Source organism: Maudiozyma barnettii, assembly GCF_903064755.1.
Source record: "Maudiozyma barnettii strain CLIB 1767 genome assembly, contig: KABA2_05, whole genome shotgun sequence".
In the NCBI taxonomy this organism is placed as follows: domain Eukaryota; kingdom Fungi; phylum Ascomycota; class Saccharomycetes; order Saccharomycetales; family Saccharomycetaceae; genus Maudiozyma; species Maudiozyma barnettii.
In genome coordinates, this window is record NW_024545242.1 from 873,406 (window position 1) to 894,803 (window position 21,398).

The following is a 21,398-nucleotide window of genomic DNA, read 5'->3' on the forward strand; positions in this document are numbered from 1 at the left end:
ATGATTCAACTCGCAAGATTTGAAATTTTCCAAAAGAAAGAAGTGGTGGAGAAATTTAAGCCATTGATAAATCATCTCATTAGCTGTACCTCTACTCAGTTTTTGGACGAGCTGTCTAAAATTCGTGAATGGGATAGAATTAGAGATGATCTTTATGTATGGATTCCAGTTTTAAATAGAATTGACGAAACCCTGACAGCTGTCATTGATAAATATGGGTATAAGTCAACAGACTACAAGAAAAAGGCTGTCAGGTTGATATGTATGGAACAAAATGACATAGATAACTGTGTGACAATGATGGAATTTACATGCCGCCTTTTATATAACACCGAGAATCGTTTTATTTACTCTTCCATGGATGTCATGAACACTTTGCTGAATTGTCCTAATTTTGAGATTAAATTATGTGCAATAAAAATTCTCGCTATTATGGGTGAACGATACCTGATTGCAAGAGAGAGAATTGATTCTGAAAATGTATTAAGTCATCAGCATCTAAAGAAAAAGGCTCTTAAGCTAGCTTTAACATTACCATCATCTGTTTCTGATGAAAATGGAAACCATGTAACTTTGGTAGACCTTTATACTACTGATAAATCATATCCAGAGAAGTGGTCTAAACTGAGATTTAACTATTTCATTCCTGAAAAAGACACCGGAGGTAAGAGTTTTGCAAGTTCTGAGAATTCTATGTCTTCTAATTTGAAAAAATTCACATTAAGCACAGATGATCTACAAAATAGTTCATTGCAACAAATATTTGATAAAGGTATGAATGCATTGCCCTGTGAATTTTGGTATGATTTTTCGCTTAAGGTGACAATTGCCAAGTCGTTCTGTGATAATTCCGAAGAAAATGAAGCACTAAGGAACCTAATAATAAGAACCAAGTTTAATACAGTTGCATACATTAATACCGTTTATGCCCCTCCTCAAGTTAGTTCGAAACTATTCGAAGTTGACCCATACACATTTAACAGCTTGTCAGACTTTATTTCACTGGCAGAGCCTCGGATTCCCGCAAAATTACGTCTTGACTGCCTTTTTGCTTTGGAATGTATATCAATAAAACATATTTGGTGTTCCGATATTATGAGAAATCTTGGTGGTAACTTATCCCATGGTACATTATTCCAAATTTTGCGTCAAATATCTAATCTCCTGAGAAGCGACAGTGATGAGATTAATGAAGAATACAATGTAAGATTTTTTTATCTGATCTCTAACCTTGCCGATGTTCCAACGTTGCATAATTCTCTCCTGTCTGCAGGTCTTATTCCATGTCTTCTAGATGTCATTTCAGTTAAACATTCTAGGTACAGACGTACTGTGGCATCCGCTACTCATTTATTGGAAGTATTTATAAATAATGCAGACGCTACGTCTGAATTTATCACAAATGATGGGTTCAATGCATTAATTAATTCAGTTAATGATGAAGTTAATTTCGCTCTAGAAAACCCAACATATGGAAAACCGTCAAAATACAAGACTGAAGAATATACTATATCATTCAGGCAACAAGCATATATTCGGAGTTTGTTAAAGCTAGTAATGAAATTATTAAAAACAGATTCAGGGGATAGAATTAGAAATTTGATTGACTCCTCGATTCTGGTATCGATGAAAAAGATTCTTGAGAATAATCAAATATTTAGTTACACATTGGTTACTTATACCCTAGATATTATCCAAAGGGTAATAAATAGTGAACCCACCATATATCCTGTATTGGTAGAAGCAGAATTAATACCATATATTTTTGAACATTTTAGTGATTTTGTTGCTCCATCCGATGATTTATTATTGATCCTTCCAGACGTGATATCAGCGTTATGCTTAAACGTAGATGGCTTAAGACAGGTAAAAGAAAAAAACTTTGTAAGTTATTTATTTGGCATGATTACAAACGCAAAATATGCAAAATTACTTGCATGGAATGAAGAATCCTCTGACTATGGAAGTGCCATCGATGAGCTTGCTAGACACTACCCTGATTTGAAAGAGCAGATATTAAATGCTTTTTGCGATTTAATACGAAATATCCCTAAATCATTGTCGTTTAGTCAATCATTTCTGTATAAATCTTCGACTGGCGGAGACTTGTTTTACTATTCAAAGGAAGACACCATAATTAACAACGAAGATAACGAGAAGGAGTTGGAATTTTGGGACATTCAAGAAAGTTCTTCGATAATGGAATGTTTTTCAAGCGTATTTTATGGTATGGGACTAGAAAATACATCATTGGAAAAATTCGCGCAGAATATGGATATCGAAGATTTAATTCCACTACTGGATGTAAAGAGGCCACCTTTCGATTTCTCATCCTCACAAGCAATGCTTAATATAACTGATGCGTTGCAGTTGTTTGATGAACAAGACAAAAATTATGCATTTACTCCACTTCTGATATTACTTGAGAATAAACTAAAAGATATCGAAACATTTTTGCATCACGACGATTCATATAGTTTTTTTCTCTCCTCAACAAAAAGTGGTGATGATAAAAAATTAACTCACGTTGATAATATTATAGGTGAGTTATCAGGGTTAACGTCCTTGTTGTACATAATTACCACAGTATATTTGAATTTTTCGTCACTGTCCCCTACCAGGCTGCTGCAGATTACAGATTATTTTGATGAGAACGGATTTAAGCTGATTGAGTATATTGGGTTATTATTCAGGAGATGTGCGATGGAGGAGATGTACATACGTGAATGTTTACCTGATTCCGTAAATGATGAGACAACACCTGGCGATTTATTTAATTTGCCCCCAATAAAGATATACGCTAACGATCCTAAGAAAAATGAAATTAAAGACAACAAAACTAGCGTCAAATTCAAAAACACTTACGAAACTAGATTTTTACTTTCCAAGTTACAGACCTACTCTTCCATGCTTTACAGATGCTTCCTTAGACTTACACATACACGTAATACTGATATCGAACTAAGTGATAAAAGTATCGAAATCAGAATATTTGATAGTACAATTCAGCAATTAGTAAACATGCTTAATATTGGACTTACACAGGAAAACATATCATTTTATTTGGTTTTACTCCACTTCAATACATATGTTATGACCTACTCTAGGACAGCAATAGCTAATAATGATATCCTTCAAACACTACCTGCGGTATTGTTTTATCAGAAGGGTGGGTATTATTTATATTCAAGGATCATCATTAAATTATTTCAGTTTAATGAAGGTTCTAAAATATCTAGCTCTGTCGATGAGATGTATTTTGTAAAAAATACTCCAGCGATTTTGTCTGCTAGTTGCTTAATAAATGCGCTAAGTTTTATTAACAGATCTCTGCGAGCAGACAATATGGAAACTGTCAAGAATGCGGAAATGTTTTATCCGTCTGTGGAAAAAAGGTATGACATTGTTTCAACACTCACGTCATATATGAAAAAATTGGCTCTAGAGATGATAATACAATTAAGCAGTAAACATGACCTTTTTGATTTGACAACCAGATCAATTCCTTACAATATCTATAAAGGGATCTTAACAATAGTCTCAAATATATTTACACCCTCTAGTTATGATGACAATTGCACACTATACGAATTAAAGTGGGAACTAATTCCTCCATCACACAAAAAGATCGAGATTTTAATGTCTGCAGGTCTAAATAAAGACGTGGCAAAAGCGTATTTGGAAGAGCATAATGATTCATTTCCTACTGTACGAGATCCAACTACATTTAATAAAAAAGAATGGGATATACTAACACTTAAAATAAAACAGTATGAATCAGATGATACTGTGAATAATTGCGTTATCAAAAATGTCCCAGATGGTATTACACTCGATGAAATGCGAGAACAGTTTTATGGGAATTATTTTAGAGAAAAATTCTTTAACGTGCTTCCTTTCTATCCAAAATTAATAAATTCATTTGCTCAAACTTTGTTGCAAATTTTGGTCTGTGTAGAGCATCCATTAAAGTCCACCGCTGAATACATATTTAAAAGAATAACCAAAACCAATATGGAAGATAAATCGACATTATCGTCATTAATTCATATATTTGGGATAATCTTGAATGACAAATCTATTATGGAACATAGTTCAGATCTATTGATGAAATATGTTTCTTTTATTAACACTAATATGAAGGCTGAACACGTAAATACACAATGGTATTCAAAAGCACTTTATGCATATGAGATTATACTTGTAAAATCTGACTTACCTGCACCTGAAAAATTAAAGGAAGATGTAAAAGTAAAATACTATTTACCTTCGTTGCCATTATACTATCATATTCCCGATAATATTAAACAGAATATTTTTAATAACGTTATCCGCGTTGGAGAAATTACAAACTTTTATTCAGCAGTCTCAATCGCAAGAGTGTTACTATTGTATGGAAGAACAGAAAAGAATACTAACGACATTGTAAATTCTGGAATATTGGCTAAATTATTAAAGGTAATTGGTGTGTATCAAAAATACGAAAAAATTAACTTTTTAGAAGCTGCGTATTTACTCCTTGTTAGAAGATGTTTCGAATCATCAAATGTGGTCTCGAAATTAATACAGCATGAAATCGAAAAAAGTTTTACAACGAGAACATTGGCTGCTAAATCTGAAAGAGAACGCGAATTGGTAAGTTTGTTGGAAGAAAAGCCCCATATCATTGCAAGAAACCCTAGCATCTTTGTTGAAAATTTAACCACAACCACCCACTTATTAGATTATGATTCTGAAAATACTTTATGGGATTTCATGTTGAAAAGGGATTCTAATACTAAAATAAATAGGTTTAATATAGCCGGAAACACTCAAAATTCGGAAGATATTTCCGGCAAGAGGACAGGAATAGTTCATCTTTTACTATCCCAACTTATGGCAGCATGGAAAAAAGATTGGTTATCGGAACCTTCCAATATTCAATTAAATACTAGGAGTGGGATTTTGAATATTGAAAAGCCTGATCCATCAAGAAATCCCGTTTGTGCATATATGATATTTTTATTGAAAGTATTGGTCGAGCTTGTATCTAGTTATAAACAATGCAAATATGAGTTTTTGACATATGATAGACGTAATGTTTACACAGAACATCCCAAACCTAGATCAACGGCGCTAAACTTTTTCCTTTATCAAATTTTAGATAATCCAATAATGGATGAACATGATAAACATCAAGCAAAGAGAAGAGAAGTTGTTAGCATGCTTGCAAGATCCGTGGTTGTAGGATTCATTTCTTCTGTTCGTGATGAGAAAAATGAGAAATTAGACCCTAAAATTGCTGACCCTGATATGTCCTACATTAGAAAATTTACTATTGAGGTAATCGCAAAGGCCCTGAAATCTGCTACTGAAACTGAAAAAACACTAGAGGAGAATGTCAGTAAAATTGATACATGGTTTAATATTATTTCTCTGATGTTATATATCCAAGCACCATATTTGCGTCCTTTAGTGGATGCAAACAAGACAGACGCAGACCGCTATCAGATATGTAAAATGATGATCGAGCTGAATGTTCCCACAATAATAACCGATTGTATGTCTGTTTTTGATATTAATTATCCATTTTGCAAGAAATTATTCAATAGCGGTGTAGAAGTATTGAATGCCATTAACTCAACCAGAGGCGATTTCGAAAACTTATTTAAAGTCGAAAATCACGATGAAGAAGAAGATGTGGATGAAGACACTGATAAAGAGGACGTCACCAACATGTTTAAAAATTCATCATTAGGAATGTATGATGTCGACGATATAGAAGAAGAAGATGACGCTGATGAACTTGGTAATGATTCCTTAATTGGAGACGATGAGGATATTGCATTTGTCAATAATGATGGTAGTGGATTTGAGGTCGTGTTCAGCGACGATGATATAGGAGCGGAAGCTAATATTGAATCTGATTATTCAAATGCGGAATCTGATTATGGAGCTCAAAATGAAAATGATGGTACCGCATTGGATTTCGGTATCGATGATGAAGGTATTGAAATTGATATGGTAGATTCAAGTGATAGCTTTAGCGAAACAACGGAGTCATCCGAACAACTGTCATCCGTTTATAACAGCGAAGGTGAGAATGAAAGCGAAATTGATGTCGTAAGTCTTAGCGACAGTGATGATATCAATATAGATTTAAGTGAGTACAGCATAGAAGATTCTGCTTGGGAGTCAGGTATCTCGGATCTATCTTCTATAAGTGACAATTCTAGTGAATCCGACGATAGTGATTTACACGAAGTTATCAGCAGATCGAGAAACGGACGAAGAGTTTGGACTTTTGGAGAAGGTACGGAATTAGAAGATGAGTCAGATACCGAGTCTCGTGGTGTTTTCCAAGGTATCCAGCATACATTTAATCCAGATACCCAAAATCTTTTCACAATAAATAATGCGATGGATATAAGTGCTCGGCATCATAGATCATCCCGTCGAAATCCTCGTGTCCCGATGGTTCCACCTTCATTGACATTATTGAATGGAAACAGACGAAATCAGAGTAATTTGATTAACCCATTAAGTCCTTCTGGCCTGGAACAAGTCGAGTCAGAGATAACAGAGCAAATATCCAGTATTAGATCGGGGGTTCGTCCACGGACTAGTAGAACCCATTTTGCTGATGTTTTACTTTCTGGTGAGTTATACAGTGACAATGCCGTTGAGGGGATCGTTTTAAAATCCTCGATATTAAGATGGAGGGATGCATATGATATGTTTTATGGTTCCAAAAACTATGGTTTATATCTTATCAATACCATTCTGAATAATATTTATTCAAAAAGTCTTGATTTAAATACCCAGTTAGTAAAGGAAAGACAGAAGAAAGAACAAGAAGCCACAGAGGCAAATACTATAGATTTAGAGGATGAAAGTGAAATAGATGATTATTCATTTAATGACCAACATATTAATGAAGTTGAAAATATTGCTGCAATCCAAAGCCATGGTCATACTAATTCACACATAGATGTAGAAGGGAATATTATTGATCACGAGCCGATTTATGTGATAATTGATGGTTCATCTGTTGATATCGGTGGTACTGACATAGATCCTGAATTTTTTAACGCTCTTCCAGATGATATGAGATCAGAAGTCTTTGCGCAACACGTAGGTCAGAGAAGGGCTGAATTGATTAACAATAGCCAAATCAATAACCAGAATAATAGAGAAATAGACCCCAACTTTCTGGAGGCATTACCTCAAACACTCCGTAATACTATTGTTAACCAAGAGGACATAGCGTCTGAAGAATTACATCATGTACACCATTCTGACTCTTCAAATTCTAGGGCTACTATAAATGAGGTTCTTCAACCAAGTAGGTTGTCCCTTGCAGGTAACGATGATATCGATAATGGATCGATGGAACATATCAGTAATGAGTTGAGTCCACCCAAAGATGTTACAGACAAGAAAAAACATTCCCGAACTTATTTCGATAATCTTTTGGATCGGACCGGTATTGCATCACTGATGAAAACGGTATTCATACCCCAACCATATATTAAACGTGAAATGTACCACGAATTGTTTTACCGTCTCTGTTTGAGTAAACAGAATAGAAGTGACATTATTAATCTTTTATTATTGATCTTAGCTGAAGGTACCTGTGATCAAACTTCTTTGGAAAAAATGTATAATGTTATTAATTTCCGTGGTAATCGTTCTTCTAAACCACAAGGTAATTCTCAACGTCAAGTTCCACCAGATTGCACACCTCTAGTTGTTGCTAATCAAACCATCGAGATCCTACAGAATTTGATCGATTCAGATAACCGCTTGAAATTTTTCTTTATTACAGAACATGATAATTTAATGATAAACAAAACTTCATTCAAGACTAAGAAAGAGGGTCCTGTAAAACACGAAAGATGGCCAATTAAATATCTTGTGGACCTACTGGAACGGAAACTTATAACAGATGAAACTGTGTTAATGGATTTACTTACAAATATTTTACAAACGTGTACTAAACCATTACTAGCGATGGTAAAAAATTCACAACAATACAAAACGAAAAAGAAATTCCAGATTCCAGATTTTGATAAGGATGACTTTGAAAAGGTTGTCTCCATAATAAACCTAGATAGTTGTAATACAAAAGTATTTCAACAAACTTTAAATACCATGCACCATTTATCATTTATTGACGATGGATTGACATATTTTACAGAACAACTTGTGAACAGCGCTAAATCCACTGCATGTAATCTATTCCATGATCTGACCCAACTTTCTCTTATAACATCAAAGGAATCTGATGATTCAGAGACAACTAACGAATTGGTTCAGAAAATGATAGTTCCTAGTTCCGATCAGGCAAAGTTATTAAAGATTCTAACAGCAGTCGACTTTTTATACAGTCATAAAAGACGAGATAATGATTCACATATAGAAAGACTTTCTGCCATATACAACAAAATGGAGTTAGGTAAAATCTGGGGTTCGTTGAGTAGATGCTTATCAGTATTTGAAGAAAGAAAGGATATAACTACTTCTGCTACGATATTACTACCCGCTATAGAATCGCTAATGGTCGTCTGTAAACATTCAAATATGAAGAATACTAACAGTCAATTGAAAAAAGTAGAGGAAAATGACTTAGATTTTTCCAAGATTCAAGTTGAAAATCTATTTTTCCCATTCACAGATATCCACAAGAAACTATTGAATCATATGATTCGTTCAAATCCTAAATTAATGAGTGGCCCATTTGCATTATTAGTTAAAAATCCAAAGATTCTAGATTTTGATAATAAAAGATATTACTTTATTGCGAAATTAAATATTGATGATAAAATGGCTCCTAAATTACCTGTAAGTGTTAGAAGAGATCAAGTATTCTTGGATTCCTATCGTTCATTATTTTTTAAGAACAATGATGAAATTAAAAATTCTAAACTAGAGATTACATTTAAAGGTGAAAGCGGTGTTGATGCTGGTGGTTTAACGAGGGAATGGTATCAGGTTCTGTCCAGGCAAATGTTTAATCCAGATTATGCATTATTTTTGCCTATCGCGTCAGATAAGACAACATTCCATCCAAACAGAAGTTCGGGAATAAATCCAGAACACTTATCATTTTTTAAGTTTATTGGTATGATTATTGCCAAATCAATAAGAGATCAGTGCTATCTGGACTGCCATTTCAGTAGAGAGGTATATAAGGATATTCTAGGAAAGCCCGTATCCTTAAAAGACATGGAATCAATTGATCCAGACTATTACAAATCTTTAGTTTGGATCCTGGAAAATGATATAACTGATATCATTGAGGAAACGTACTCGTTGGAAACAGAAGACTACGGTGAACATAAAATAATTGATTTGGTCGAAAATGGTAGAAATATACCTGTTACGAATGATGATAAACAAAAATACGTTCAAAAGATTATTGATTATAAACTGCATAAATCAGTTCAAGAACAAATGGACAATTTTTTGTTGGGGTTCTACGCTTTAATACCGAAAAATCTGATTTCGATTTTTGACGAGCAAGAGATCGAACTATTGATCAATGGACTGCCTGACATTGATGTGGATGATTGGAAAAATAATACCAACTATGTTAATTTTACAGTAAACAGCAAGGAGGTGGGTTACTTTTGGAGAGCTGTCAGATCATTCGATTCAGAAGAACGAGCCAAGTTATTACAATTTGTTACTGGTACAAGTAAAGTACCATTAAACGGATTTAAGGGCCTCAGCGGTGTTGGTGGTGTTTGTAAGTTTTCTATCCATAGAGACTATGGGTCAACCGAAAGATTACCTTCTTCACATACTTGCTTTAACCAATTAATTCTACCAGCGTATAACTCATACGACATGTTGCGTCGTGCACTGCAACATGCTATCACGGAAGGTTCAGAAGGTTTCGGCCTAGCATAGACATATAAAAAATGACACATTTTAACTATGCCATTTTCTAAGTATTCCTTTAAATATATATATATATATATATATATATATACAATAATATTGTTGAGACTCTTTTTTAGACATGTAGGCTTTCTTTAAAAAACTTTTTGTCACGAATTGTCATTTCAATTTGAAATTTTTGAGAGCATCATCATATTTCTAATTATTGCTTTGAATATATTACTTTTATTTAAAGGATAAGTAAAATATTTAGAAAATACAGAACATTTACATTAAAACATAAAGTTTTTTGGTCTATATGGCTCCTCTAAGTAACTTATTTCTTCAGGAGACAATTCAATACTTAATGCCTTTAAGGCATCATCAACTCGTTCAACAGAACTTAATCCCAAAATTGGTTGACAACCCTTAGCGATTGACCAAGCAGTAGCAACGGCAGCCATAGGTACATTCTTTTTCTTGGATAATTCTTCTACACGATTAACTATTTGAACTTCATTGTCTTCTAAAGAGTTTAGATGTCTGACTTCAATTAATTTGTCTGCCGTATATCTGGTTGTGTTCTTATCCTTGACAGGCCTTGTTAAAATACCACGTTGTAGAGGGGACCAAGGGGTTAAAGCAATGTTATGTCTTTTACAGAATTGGTTCAAGTCTCTCTCATCCTCTCTGTATAATAAGTTATAACATGATTGTACATTAACAAATTGATGCCAGTTATATTTGTCGGCAGTTAATTGCATTTCGACAAATTGAGTAGGTAACATAGATGAAGCACCTATGTATCTGACATCGCCACTTTCCACCACATAGTTTAAGGCTCTCAATGTCTCTTTAATCGGAGTTTGGGAATCGAATCTATGAATCTGAAGGACATCAATATATGTTCCTAATCTCTCAACAGACTTCTTGACAGCATCTAAAATATGCTTACGTGACAACCCTTCACTATTAACTAAATCCAATTTAGTCAAATCATCCCTGCTAGCTCGGTCAGCAGTTAAGGGTAAGGTTTCATCAGTAGCAAAAAAGACCTTGGTCATGATTACAACAGTTTCCCTTCTGATGTTGTACTTTTTTAGAAATTCACCAACTAATCTTTCACTCTTACCATTAGAATAGACATCGGCTGTATCGAAAGTACGTAAACCATTATCATAACAATGTTTTAAAATTGCGAAAACTTTTTCTTTATCTCCTTCCACCCATTCTGACCATGATTTGCTACCATAGGACATACAACCAATAATAATTGGTGAGATTTTGATACCTGTGTTACCGAAAAGAATTTGCTTAGCTAGTGTCATTATATATTATTATATTTTTTGACTTGTTTTAAATTAATTATTCAATGCCAATATGTAGAACTAATTTATAAGTGGACAATTTGAAATATTAAGCAATTTGTAAAAAAGAATTAAAAAATGATTCTGAATAAAGGTGATAATGTCGTTCTCATTATATATGTCGAAGAAACTCGAAATGATTTTAGGGATTGATTATTATAAAAGTAACATCAACAAAACAGATTCGGGGGTACCATGAAACTATGTCATAACTCCGAAGTCATGTGCTACAAATTTGTTTGTTCTCGGCCGAAGGTAAATAAATTATATTTTGCGTAAATTTGGAATATTAAGGATCTCCAGTTGTTACATGGGAGAGGAAGAGAAAGGATGTTAGAGCAATGACTATCCTTGAGAATAATGTTACATAATCAAATTTGGCACATGACTGGTTTTTAAAAAGTACATGGTGCAGTCGGAGATTAAAAGTTTAGCAAAACTGGGATACATATGCGTTAAGATACATTACGACAAGAAAATAGTTAATAGCTTTTCACTGTGGTCCCATATTATGTGATGTATATAACGATATCTATTATAGGATGGTTAGATTACTAAGCTATAATTGGACTATCACTTTATTACAAAATATAATGTGTTTCAGGGGCAATATTTTCAAAATAGCCAAAAACATAATAAATAATCCTTGTTAATTTTTATATTTATTTTGTTTTTTATCCCTAGCTTTGAAATTTTCATAACGTTATTAAAATTACCCATATTTATGTAGACCGACAAATACGTCCGTTTGATTGATTTTACCTTATATACTAAATCATGCATAGTAGGGTTGTATCTTGATTCCTTCATTGTTCGTTGTTAAGGGAGGAGGCTTAGTAGCTTCTTAAGTGTAAATAGTTAAAGTAAAGAAAATGTCATATGTTAATCATTTCTTTTATTTGTAAGCTGGTTTTTATTATAATGTAAACTTTACAAAATGAATGGATACTAACTTAGAATACAAGTTCAGCGTTCATTATCATTATATAAAATTAATTTTTTTTTGAAATTCTGTTCATCTTATTACCTAATCATAACTAACTAAATTATGTGGAATCGAGATATCTAAAACGTCCGGATAAGAACTAAACATTTATTAAGTAATAGTCGTTTAGGTAATCAGTTTACTACTTAACAATCGTTTAGATAAGAATCGTTTAGGTAGCAAGAAGAAACGAAATATCGGTAAAATTAAATTATATATAAAGACAAAGAATTCTGAACTTACATTATAAGTTAGATTCTGTTCGTTCTATAAATTATATAATAATATAAAGAGACCGATCGATTATCGTATTATAAAATGTCCGAATTAAATAAAGTAAAGCTTGAAGAGACTAATAGAGGCAAACACTCTATCTCAGATTCTCTACATGTTATGTCACTGAGGGGTTGATCTTGATGGGAAAATTGAATATTAGACATCTTCTATTTAACTGAACAAATTTTATTATATTACAAAATCAACTTATAGTCGTCTGATCTTTTTATATCTTATATAAAAATATATAAAGTAAATTATGGAAACAATTATATTCATAAATGAAATATTGTTCCATTTATATATGTTGGATTATCATTGTCGTGATTATAAACTCACTCGACAGTGGCGTAAGTAATCTATTATTAAGTTGTGTTGTGGGAATATTAAGTAGCGATACTTATTATGGTAACAATTCATGAACAGATAGAACATACAAGTATGTTCTATAGCAACTGTTCTAAAAGGATCACGTGGTCACTAATTATCACGTGACATGTATATTATACTATCGGAAAAACTATCGGAAGATATTTTTCCGATAACGTACGATGAGCTTCAAGAAAACTTTTCAGCGATGAGATGCCCATTGTACATTACTTCATTTATTAAAGAGATACTATCTCCTCGAGATATATCTGGGTATCTATCTATATATTTATAGGATTAGCTTGTATACTACTTTATGTAATAGATCAACGAATAGAAATTATACAAGCAATCTTTATAGAAATGACAATCGTTCCCAATTCTAATTCTATTAGGATCTACTCTCTTGCCAATCTACGTCAACAAGTTGTTGCGGGATGAACCTATCAATAGATCATAACCTTGGTCATTATCCCTCTTATAATATATTTCCGACAGATCTATTGTTAGATTCTTATATTATGTTTTCGACAGTTTCAGATATAACAAATTATGTTGTATTGGTAATCTCGGATGGTTGAAGATAAAAGTATAACAGACGGTTATAATCAATTACTATTATTATGTTGTTTTAACTAATTAGAACTTATTTCCAATGATCCTTCATTTCTTATATATGAATTATAAAAGTAGACGAAACATTATTGAATATAACCGTCTGTTATAGTTTTGTCTTCAATCATCAGAGATCCCAATACGACAAATTTAAACAAAATAAGGTTTCGTGGTCTAGTTGGTTATGGCATCTGCTTAACACGCAGAACGTCCCCAGTTCGATCCTGGGCGAAATCATTTTTTCCTTATTGTCCCAAATTTTTACTTAAATTTTAGATTTATTATTTTTTTGATTCCCAATTCAGGCAATTAACACATCAATATTGTAATGATTCTATTATTGAATATTACAGAAAGAAATCAAACTCTTTAATAGAACTGGACAGAGAACACAATAAATTTGGATTTGTTTCTTTCCCAATATTTTATCGTTTCAAAACGACAAATTTGAAAAGGATGTAAAATAAAATAGGCTCGGATTCTATCTTTCAGATAAATATTAAGTATAGATATACATGCATATATACTATCCTTTTTCAATTAAGTTCGCGTTCTCTGATATTTTCGGTTGTTCAGCAACAATGATTTTTTAAAATACGTTCTTCAAAAAACTGTTGAAGACTTTGTTCCTAATGATGTAGACAATCACCCAAATAATGAAAGTTATTAATGGCATTAAGTAATATTTTAATTTATCTTATTTCATTCCTATTTTAGTAAGTATCTCAGACAAAACCTAGTTAGAACTGGTTAGACTATGTAACCTTCATACGATGTTAAAGTGAACCCGTATACACTATTACCCCCTCGCTACATGAGCAACAAATACTTTTGAAATAGGAACATTTTTTTGGATACTGCAAGTATTGTATCACAACACCACCTTGGCAAGACGTTGGTTTAATATCCATGAGTAATATATTTTATTTAAGATTTAATTATATGTATCAGAAGTTAAACTGCATATCATATGAGCATTGTAGAATACCTATATATCTTTAAACAGATTGAAAGAATATGGTTAGCCGAGTTATTAGTCAAAATGCAAATATCCTTGAATTAAATCTGTAATTATATCCTCGTCCCAACAACTTAAACGTTTGAGCTACGAATATGAAAATAGTTCAGATGAAACAAATTACAGCAACAATAAAAATATAATTGGGCGCTCTAACCACGATATCACAACAACAAAAATATTTCATCTTGCTTTCATCAGTTAATGCAATCTTAGATTCACCTTTTCCATATCTTAATTGATCGAGTTAAAATATCACTTACAACGAAGTTGCGTCCTGAAAATTTTTCGATGCAAAAGATATTCAGATCGATGAAGCATCGTCCTTTTCTGTTAGAAAAAAGAGAGAAGAACGATGGAGTGAAAAATAAAGTGAAAACTCTTGCAAAATTGATGTCATTGATGCTTTTTTTTCTCTTTCATTAACAATATTTAGAAGTGTTTTTATTTGTTAACAATATTTATTTTAGTTACATAATTTATAAGAAGATTATTCCTTCCATATATCATTGAGAAATTTGTAAGGATCAAACGATACACCTTACGATCTATCAAAATCAATTGCTAATTAATCTTGTATCGCACTATGGCTAGCCAGGAAACAGTTGAACAGTCCGAAGGACAAACTGTCCCAGAGCAACCACAATCCAGTCAAACTGAGAGCAAACTGCAAAACAACAAACCTCCAGTGAACGGCGGCACTAATTATTCTAAACAAAATAGATTTAATGCTGGTTCCAATTATTACAAACCAAACATGCAGTGGCAACAACAGAAATTCTACAATGGCTATCCAACTTACAACCCAATGCAAATGCAAATGGGAATGGCTACCCCAACTATTGATGCTCAAAGCTCCAATAGAACTTCTACTGAACCAACTGAAACTACCCCAGCTAATAACGAAGAGGACTTGGCTGCAAAGGCTAAAGCTGAACAAACCAGAAAAGCTTTTGTCGAAGAAGTTAAACGTCGTAAGGCTGAGATCGAAAAGAAAAAACAAGAACAAGAAGTTCTAAAGAGGAAGTCTGAAGAAGATAAACAGAAGGAAGACGCAGAAGCCAAGACTAAAGTTGACGCTATTACCCAGGTCAAAAAGGAAGAAGAAGAAAAATCAAAGGAGGAAGTAAAAGAAACTGCTCAACCTGAACAAACCGTTTCTTCTCCAAGCACCGATAATTCTTCAAATGATAACTCAGAGCAAAAAGTGATGACTTTTGCTGAACGTATGAAGTTGAAGAAACTTCAGAAAGATAGTGAAGAAGGTTCTTCTGAATCTCTTACAGATGTAGCGGACGATAAAAAGACAATAGACAATACGAACGAGGAGGAGGTTAAAGAAGAAGAACCTATTAAATCTACTGAGGATGCAGAAACTAAGGAAACTACAGAATCTACCACAGAAGAAAATGTTACCGAAGCAACCAAAATTGAGACTGCAACTACCGAGGTCGATCCGAATGCTGTTAGTATTTCTGACATCCTAAAGAGAGTATCTGAGGTTCCTGCAATTACAGATATATTCGAATTTAAGTATCCAGAAGGTATCAATGGCCCAGATGTAAAGTACCAAAAGGAAACTGTCAAATATACCTATGGCCCAGCCTTCTTGCTGCAATTTCAATCTCCTCTTAAGGTGGTTGCTGATGCTACTTGGATACAATCTACAGGTTCGAAAATCGTCATTCCACCAGGTATGAACAGATCTAATAGATCTAGAGATCCAAGTAAGTTTGGTGGCCGTGGGAATGACTTCAGAAATAATTCCAATAGAGATGGTTCTAACTCTAGAAATTCCTCAAAAAGAAAATCTAGAAAAGATGACAGAAGATCCAATAGATCATACACATCTAGAAGAGATCGCGAAAGAAACTCCGATAGAAATGAAGACAGAAAAGAAGAAAAACCAAAGGAAGAAGTTGCACCATTCGTTCCAACTGCAAACAGATGGGTTCCAAAATCAAGAGCTAAAAAGACCGAAAAGAAATTTGCTCCAGATGGTGTTACAGAATTATTTGAAAAACCTGAACTTGAAAGTAAGATGAAGTCCTTATTGAACAAGTTGACTTTGGAAAAGTTTGACACTATTTCCGTTGATATTCTAGATTTGGCTAACCTATCCAAATTTGAAACAGATGGTAGCACATTAAAAACAGTCATTGAACAAATTTTCCTAAAAGCTTGTGATGAACCACATTGGTCATCTATGTATGCTCAACTATGTGGTAAAGTCGTTAAGGAATTGAACCCAGATATTAACGATGAGACTAATGAAGGTAGAACTGGTCCAAAACTAGTTCTTCACTACCTTGTTGACAGATGTCATACAGAATTCCAAAAGGGTTGGACTGACAAACTTCCAACAAATGAAGATGGTTCACCATTGGAGCCAGAAATGATGTCTGACGAATATTACACAGCTGCTGCTGCAAAGAGAAGAGGCCTAGGTCTTGTCCGTTTCATTGGTTACTTATACCGTTTGAACTTACTATCTGGTAAGATGATGTTTGAATGTTTCAGAAGATTAATGAAGGATTTGAATGACAATCCATCTGAAGATGTCTTGGAGTCCGTTGTAGAGTTACTAGATACTGTCGGTGAACAATTTGAAACTGACAGCTTCAATGCTGGTCAAGCAGTACTAGAAGGTTCTGCTCTATTAGACAGTTTGTTCTCAATTATTTCTTCTTTAGTCAAAGAAGATGATATATCGAATAGAATGAAGTTCAAGTTGTTAGATATTATAGAATTGAGAGAGAAGAAGAATTGGAATAATGGTAAGAAGGATGCCGGTCCAAAAACTATCCAACAAATCCATGAAGAGGATGAGAGAGAACGTGCATTAAAAATGAGCTCAAGACAGAATTCTAGGAGGGGAAACAACTCTAATAGAAATAATTCTAGAAGAGATCAACAATCTGCATCATACAGGGACAAGGATAATTTTGTTACAACAAGATCTTTTTCACAAAGAAACAACCAGAAACCACCACCACCAAAAGAAGAAGTTCCTGCTCCAGCTGCCCCAAGCAACATGTTCAGCGCATTAATGAACCAAGACGAAGAGGACGAATAATTGTAAAGTAATAATATAACATAAATGGAAAAACTACAAAATTAATATTAATAAATAATAATAGTAAAAAATAAAGCGTTTGTTAAGCAACTATTTTTTTAGTATTGTTCTTTCCCCCTCATTTTTATACCTTCAATGCAAAGTGGTACGAAAATTATTATGCATAATCTTTGGAAGAATATAAGAAGTACTAAAAATTAAAATACCATATTTATATCGAATAACACACTTTTATTCAGCTAATCGCAGTTGTTTAATTACCACTTATAGATTAGAAATACTGCTTTATTTTTTTTCATTTATTTCTATATGTAACAAACAAAATCCTGTATACCTTTCTTAATAGACCTTTTATTATTATTTACATCTAATTAATTATTTAAAGAATCCTAATTTTTGTAAGTTCCAGATATACATACATATACTATTTAAAACACACACAAAGATACTGGGACGATGTAATCCTAAGTGCATTGTCCAAGTAACCTGTTTCATGTATGCTGAATCGTTTCGATCTATCACATATAAGAGTTATTATCTATAATATAATCATAGTAGACCGAAAATTGAAAAATTAGGTAGAGCGAAATTCATCACAAAGGGGAGAGAAAACGTAATACGAAAATGAGTATATAAGATAATTTTCCTCAAAGATTCGAAAAATTTGTATGCATCACAGTAGCAGATTCCACCAAAACGATACCAATATTCATTAGAGTGGTAGTTCTAGAGAACACATTAGATATACTATGGAACAAGCTGAGGATAGCTCAAAAGCTACGATCCTTTTGATGGGGTTAAGAAGGTATGTTTTCTTCTTTTTTGTAGTAGTAGTTAAAATCTATGCATTGCTTTACATTGTTAAGACTAAATTTCCTTACTAACATTAATATGATATGTAAATATTTAATATAAGATGTGGTAAATCATCTATTTGTAAAGTAGTGTTTCACAATATGCAACCATTAGACACACTTTATCTGGAATCAACATCAAATCCATCTGTCGAACATTTCTCTACATTAATCGACTTATCTGTTATGGAATTACCAGGACAATTGAATTACTTTGAACCTAGTTACGATTCTGAGAGATTGTTTAAGAACATTGGCGCACTAGTATATGTTATTGATTCACAAGACGAATACATGAATGCAATAACGAACCTAGCGATGATAATCGAATACGCTCACAAAGTTAATCCAAAAATAAATATTGAAGTATTAATCCACAAAGTCGATGGTCTTAGTGAAGATTTCAAAGTTGATGCCCAACGTGACATAATGCAAAGAACCGGTGAAGAATTGTTAGAACTGGGTCTTGACGGCGTTCAAGTGTCTTTCTATTTAACATCAATTTTTGATCATTCAATATACGAGGCGTTTTCTAGAATCGTACAGAAGCTTATCCCAGAAATATCATACCTTGAAAACATGCTTGATAACCTCATTCAACATTCCAAAATCGAGAAAGCTTTTCTCTTCGATATAAATTCAAAAATATATGTTTCAACGGATTCCAATCCTGTTGATATCCAAGTTTATGAAGTCTGTGCAGAATTTGTTGATGTGACTATCGATCTCTTCAATCTGTATAAGACACAAGAAATAGAACTTCCTTCTGAAGCTAACGACACCAGGAAGCCTCAAAAACACCAGCGAGAATTGAAAAGTGTCTCGGAGCTGGGTAATGGTGTGATGATATATTTGAAGCAGATGATAAGGGGATTGGCCCTTGTGGCTCTAATCAGACCAAATGGTGCAGATATAGATAATTGTCTAACAATTGCCGATTATAATGTGGATACTTTTAAGAAGGGATTGATTGAACTGTGGGCAAATTCAGCAACAAAAAAAACGCATTCCTTGCAGGATAATATAAACTAAATAATCTTCAATCGAAAGATCCACCGTACTGAATATTCACATAACTATAGAAATAAGAATAGGGTGATGACAGAAATTGGGTGAGATTAATATATCTCGAATGTATTATGAAGCGCGTTACAAGATGAAACAGATATTAGGCAATAATCAGGTGATATAAGAAATATAATATCGATAAAATAAATAATATACAAAGACAAAGAATTCTGAACTTACATTCTAAGTTAGATTCTATTCGTTCTATAAATTATAAATTATAAATAAAACGACTTACAAAGATAAGAAAAGTATAAGAAATAATATTTGCTTTATTTTAAACATTAGTATTCAGTCTACGTCTACTCCTCTCTACCTAGCACTATAATTTTGAACGAATTAAGATCTAACTCTATTATGTCTGCTTCAGCCCAAATCTTCTACAGTAATTGTTTCTTTTTGATTGAGATGTAGTACTAATAGTAGGGTCACATACATATTTGTTGTTTTTTAGATACCAATATTGGAATTGAATAATCCTGTGCATATTTATGTAGTTGCGATATAACAATATTCTAGTACCCTTGTTCAAATGAAACATTTTTTAAATGTTTTAGAGCTAAAATTACAAAATAGAATTAGGTCATATCAATATCAGGTAACCTAAGTTGAATGTCTATACCCAACAACTAAATTCAAATCAACTTTAAAATCTAATGGGAAATGTTATGATCTGCCACAAGCAAAGATGGTAGTATCAAAATGATTCATATCTAAGATAAGAATAAAAAAAGATGAGACATTCAAATGAACACATATATAACTATCATTAAAGGTATAAAAGTGGAATTACCTGTGTTTAGTTATAAAACTAATGACACAAAAAAAAATTCTTTCTTAAATTATATGACATATACACAAATGTGACCACTTTAATACTAAGCATTAATCAGGTAATGTTTAATATGTTCAGTAATGGTATTAAATTAATGAATAACCTTATTTTGATTACGCTAATTCAATCTTTATTGTATATCTAGTTGTAAAACTCATATTTTATTATGTTCTATATTTGCAAGTGCTTACGCGCTTCCTTTTTTAAACTTTATCTTTTGGAAGGGTATACCATGAATGTCAATTTCTTCTAATATAAATCATGTCTATAGTCTGACTACAAATCATTTCAATTCAAATTTTCTTTGTTCGTTTACACCTTGGACGAAGAAATTTCAGTTCGTTCATATCCACAAGTAAAAAACTGACTATTTTCTCATCCTGAAAAGTATCACACTAAACCACGTTTTGGTATTATTTACAATAACATATTGAGAAAATAACCTGGCCATAAATCACGTGACCGGAGGTAAAAAATTAAAAAATAATGAAAGCTATGAGATTCGAACTCATGCATCCGAAGATACCAGAACCTAAATCTGGCGCCTTAAACCACTCGGCCAAACTTCCTATTATTTGTGAATAATAATAACCTGTACCTACATATATGAAGACCCATACAAATGGAGTTTCTGTCGATAATGTGATAGTTTTCAATTTAAGAAGGCAAACACGACTAGCCATGTTGTGGGTATATTAAGTAGCGATACTTAGTATGTTGACGTAGATTGGCAAGAGAGTAGATCCTAATAGAATTAGAATTGGGAACGATTGTCATTTCTATAAAGATTGCTTGTATAATTTCTATTCGTTGATCTATTACATAAAGTAGTATACAAGCTAATCCTATAAATATATAGATAGATACCCAGATATATCTCGAGGAGATAGTATCTCTTTAATAAATGAAGTAATGTACAATGGGCATCTCATCGCAGGAAAAGTTTTCTTGAAGCGCATCGCGCGTTATCGGAAAAATATCTTCTAATAGTTTTTCCGATATTATAATATACATGTCACGTGATAATTAGTGACCACGTGATCCTTTTAGAACAGTTGCTATAGAACATAC

At 32.9% G+C, this 21,398-nt stretch overlaps 4 protein-coding genes and 2 non-coding genes across 6 annotated transcripts; 4 read left to right on the top strand and 2 right to left on the bottom strand.

Annotated features, from left to right (window-relative positions):
* On the top strand, window positions 1-9,894 carry TOM1 (E3 ubiquitin-protein ligase TOM1; the record flags this gene model as incomplete). Its single annotated transcript, XM_041551025.1, has 1 exon — window positions 1-9,894. One exon carries the CDS (start codon window positions 1-3, stop codon window positions 9,892-9,894), a length of 9,894 nt encoding a protein of 3,297 aa, XP_041406959.1.
* A 263-nt stretch (window positions 9,895-10,157) lies between these two features.
* KABA2_05S08712 (aldo/keto reductase) lies at window positions 10,158-11,192 on the bottom strand (the record flags this gene model as incomplete). The annotated part of the gene is made up of 1 exon (XM_041551026.1): window positions 10,158-11,192. One exon carries the CDS (start codon window positions 11,190-11,192, stop codon window positions 10,158-10,160), a length of 1,035 nt encoding a protein of 344 aa, XP_041406960.1.
* A 2,447-nt stretch (window positions 11,193-13,639) lies between these two features.
* KABA2_05S08734 lies at window positions 13,640-13,713 on the top strand. The gene has a single exon. It is a non-coding gene; the product is annotated as a tRNA-Val (tRNA).
* A 1,367-nt stretch (window positions 13,714-15,080) lies between these two features.
* On the top strand, window positions 15,081-17,570 carry TIF4631 (translation initiation factor eIF4G; the record flags this gene model as incomplete). Its single annotated transcript, XM_041551027.1, has 1 exon — window positions 15,081-17,570. One exon carries the CDS (start codon window positions 15,081-15,083, stop codon window positions 17,568-17,570), a length of 2,490 nt encoding a protein of 829 aa, XP_041406961.1.
* A 749-nt stretch (window positions 17,571-18,319) lies between these two features.
* Window positions 18,320-19,456, top strand: GTR2 (Gtr2p; the record flags this gene model as incomplete). Its single annotated transcript, XM_041551028.1, has 2 exons — window positions 18,320-18,375; window positions 18,487-19,456. 2 exons carry the CDS (start codon window positions 18,320-18,322, stop codon window positions 19,454-19,456), a joined length of 1,026 nt encoding a protein of 341 aa, XP_041406962.1.
* Window positions 19,457-20,814: 1,358 nt separating this feature from the next.
* On the bottom strand, window positions 20,815-20,896 carry KABA2_05S08800. The gene has a single exon. It is a non-coding gene; the product is annotated as a tRNA-Leu (tRNA).
* Window positions 20,897-21,398: the final 502 nt, after the last annotated feature.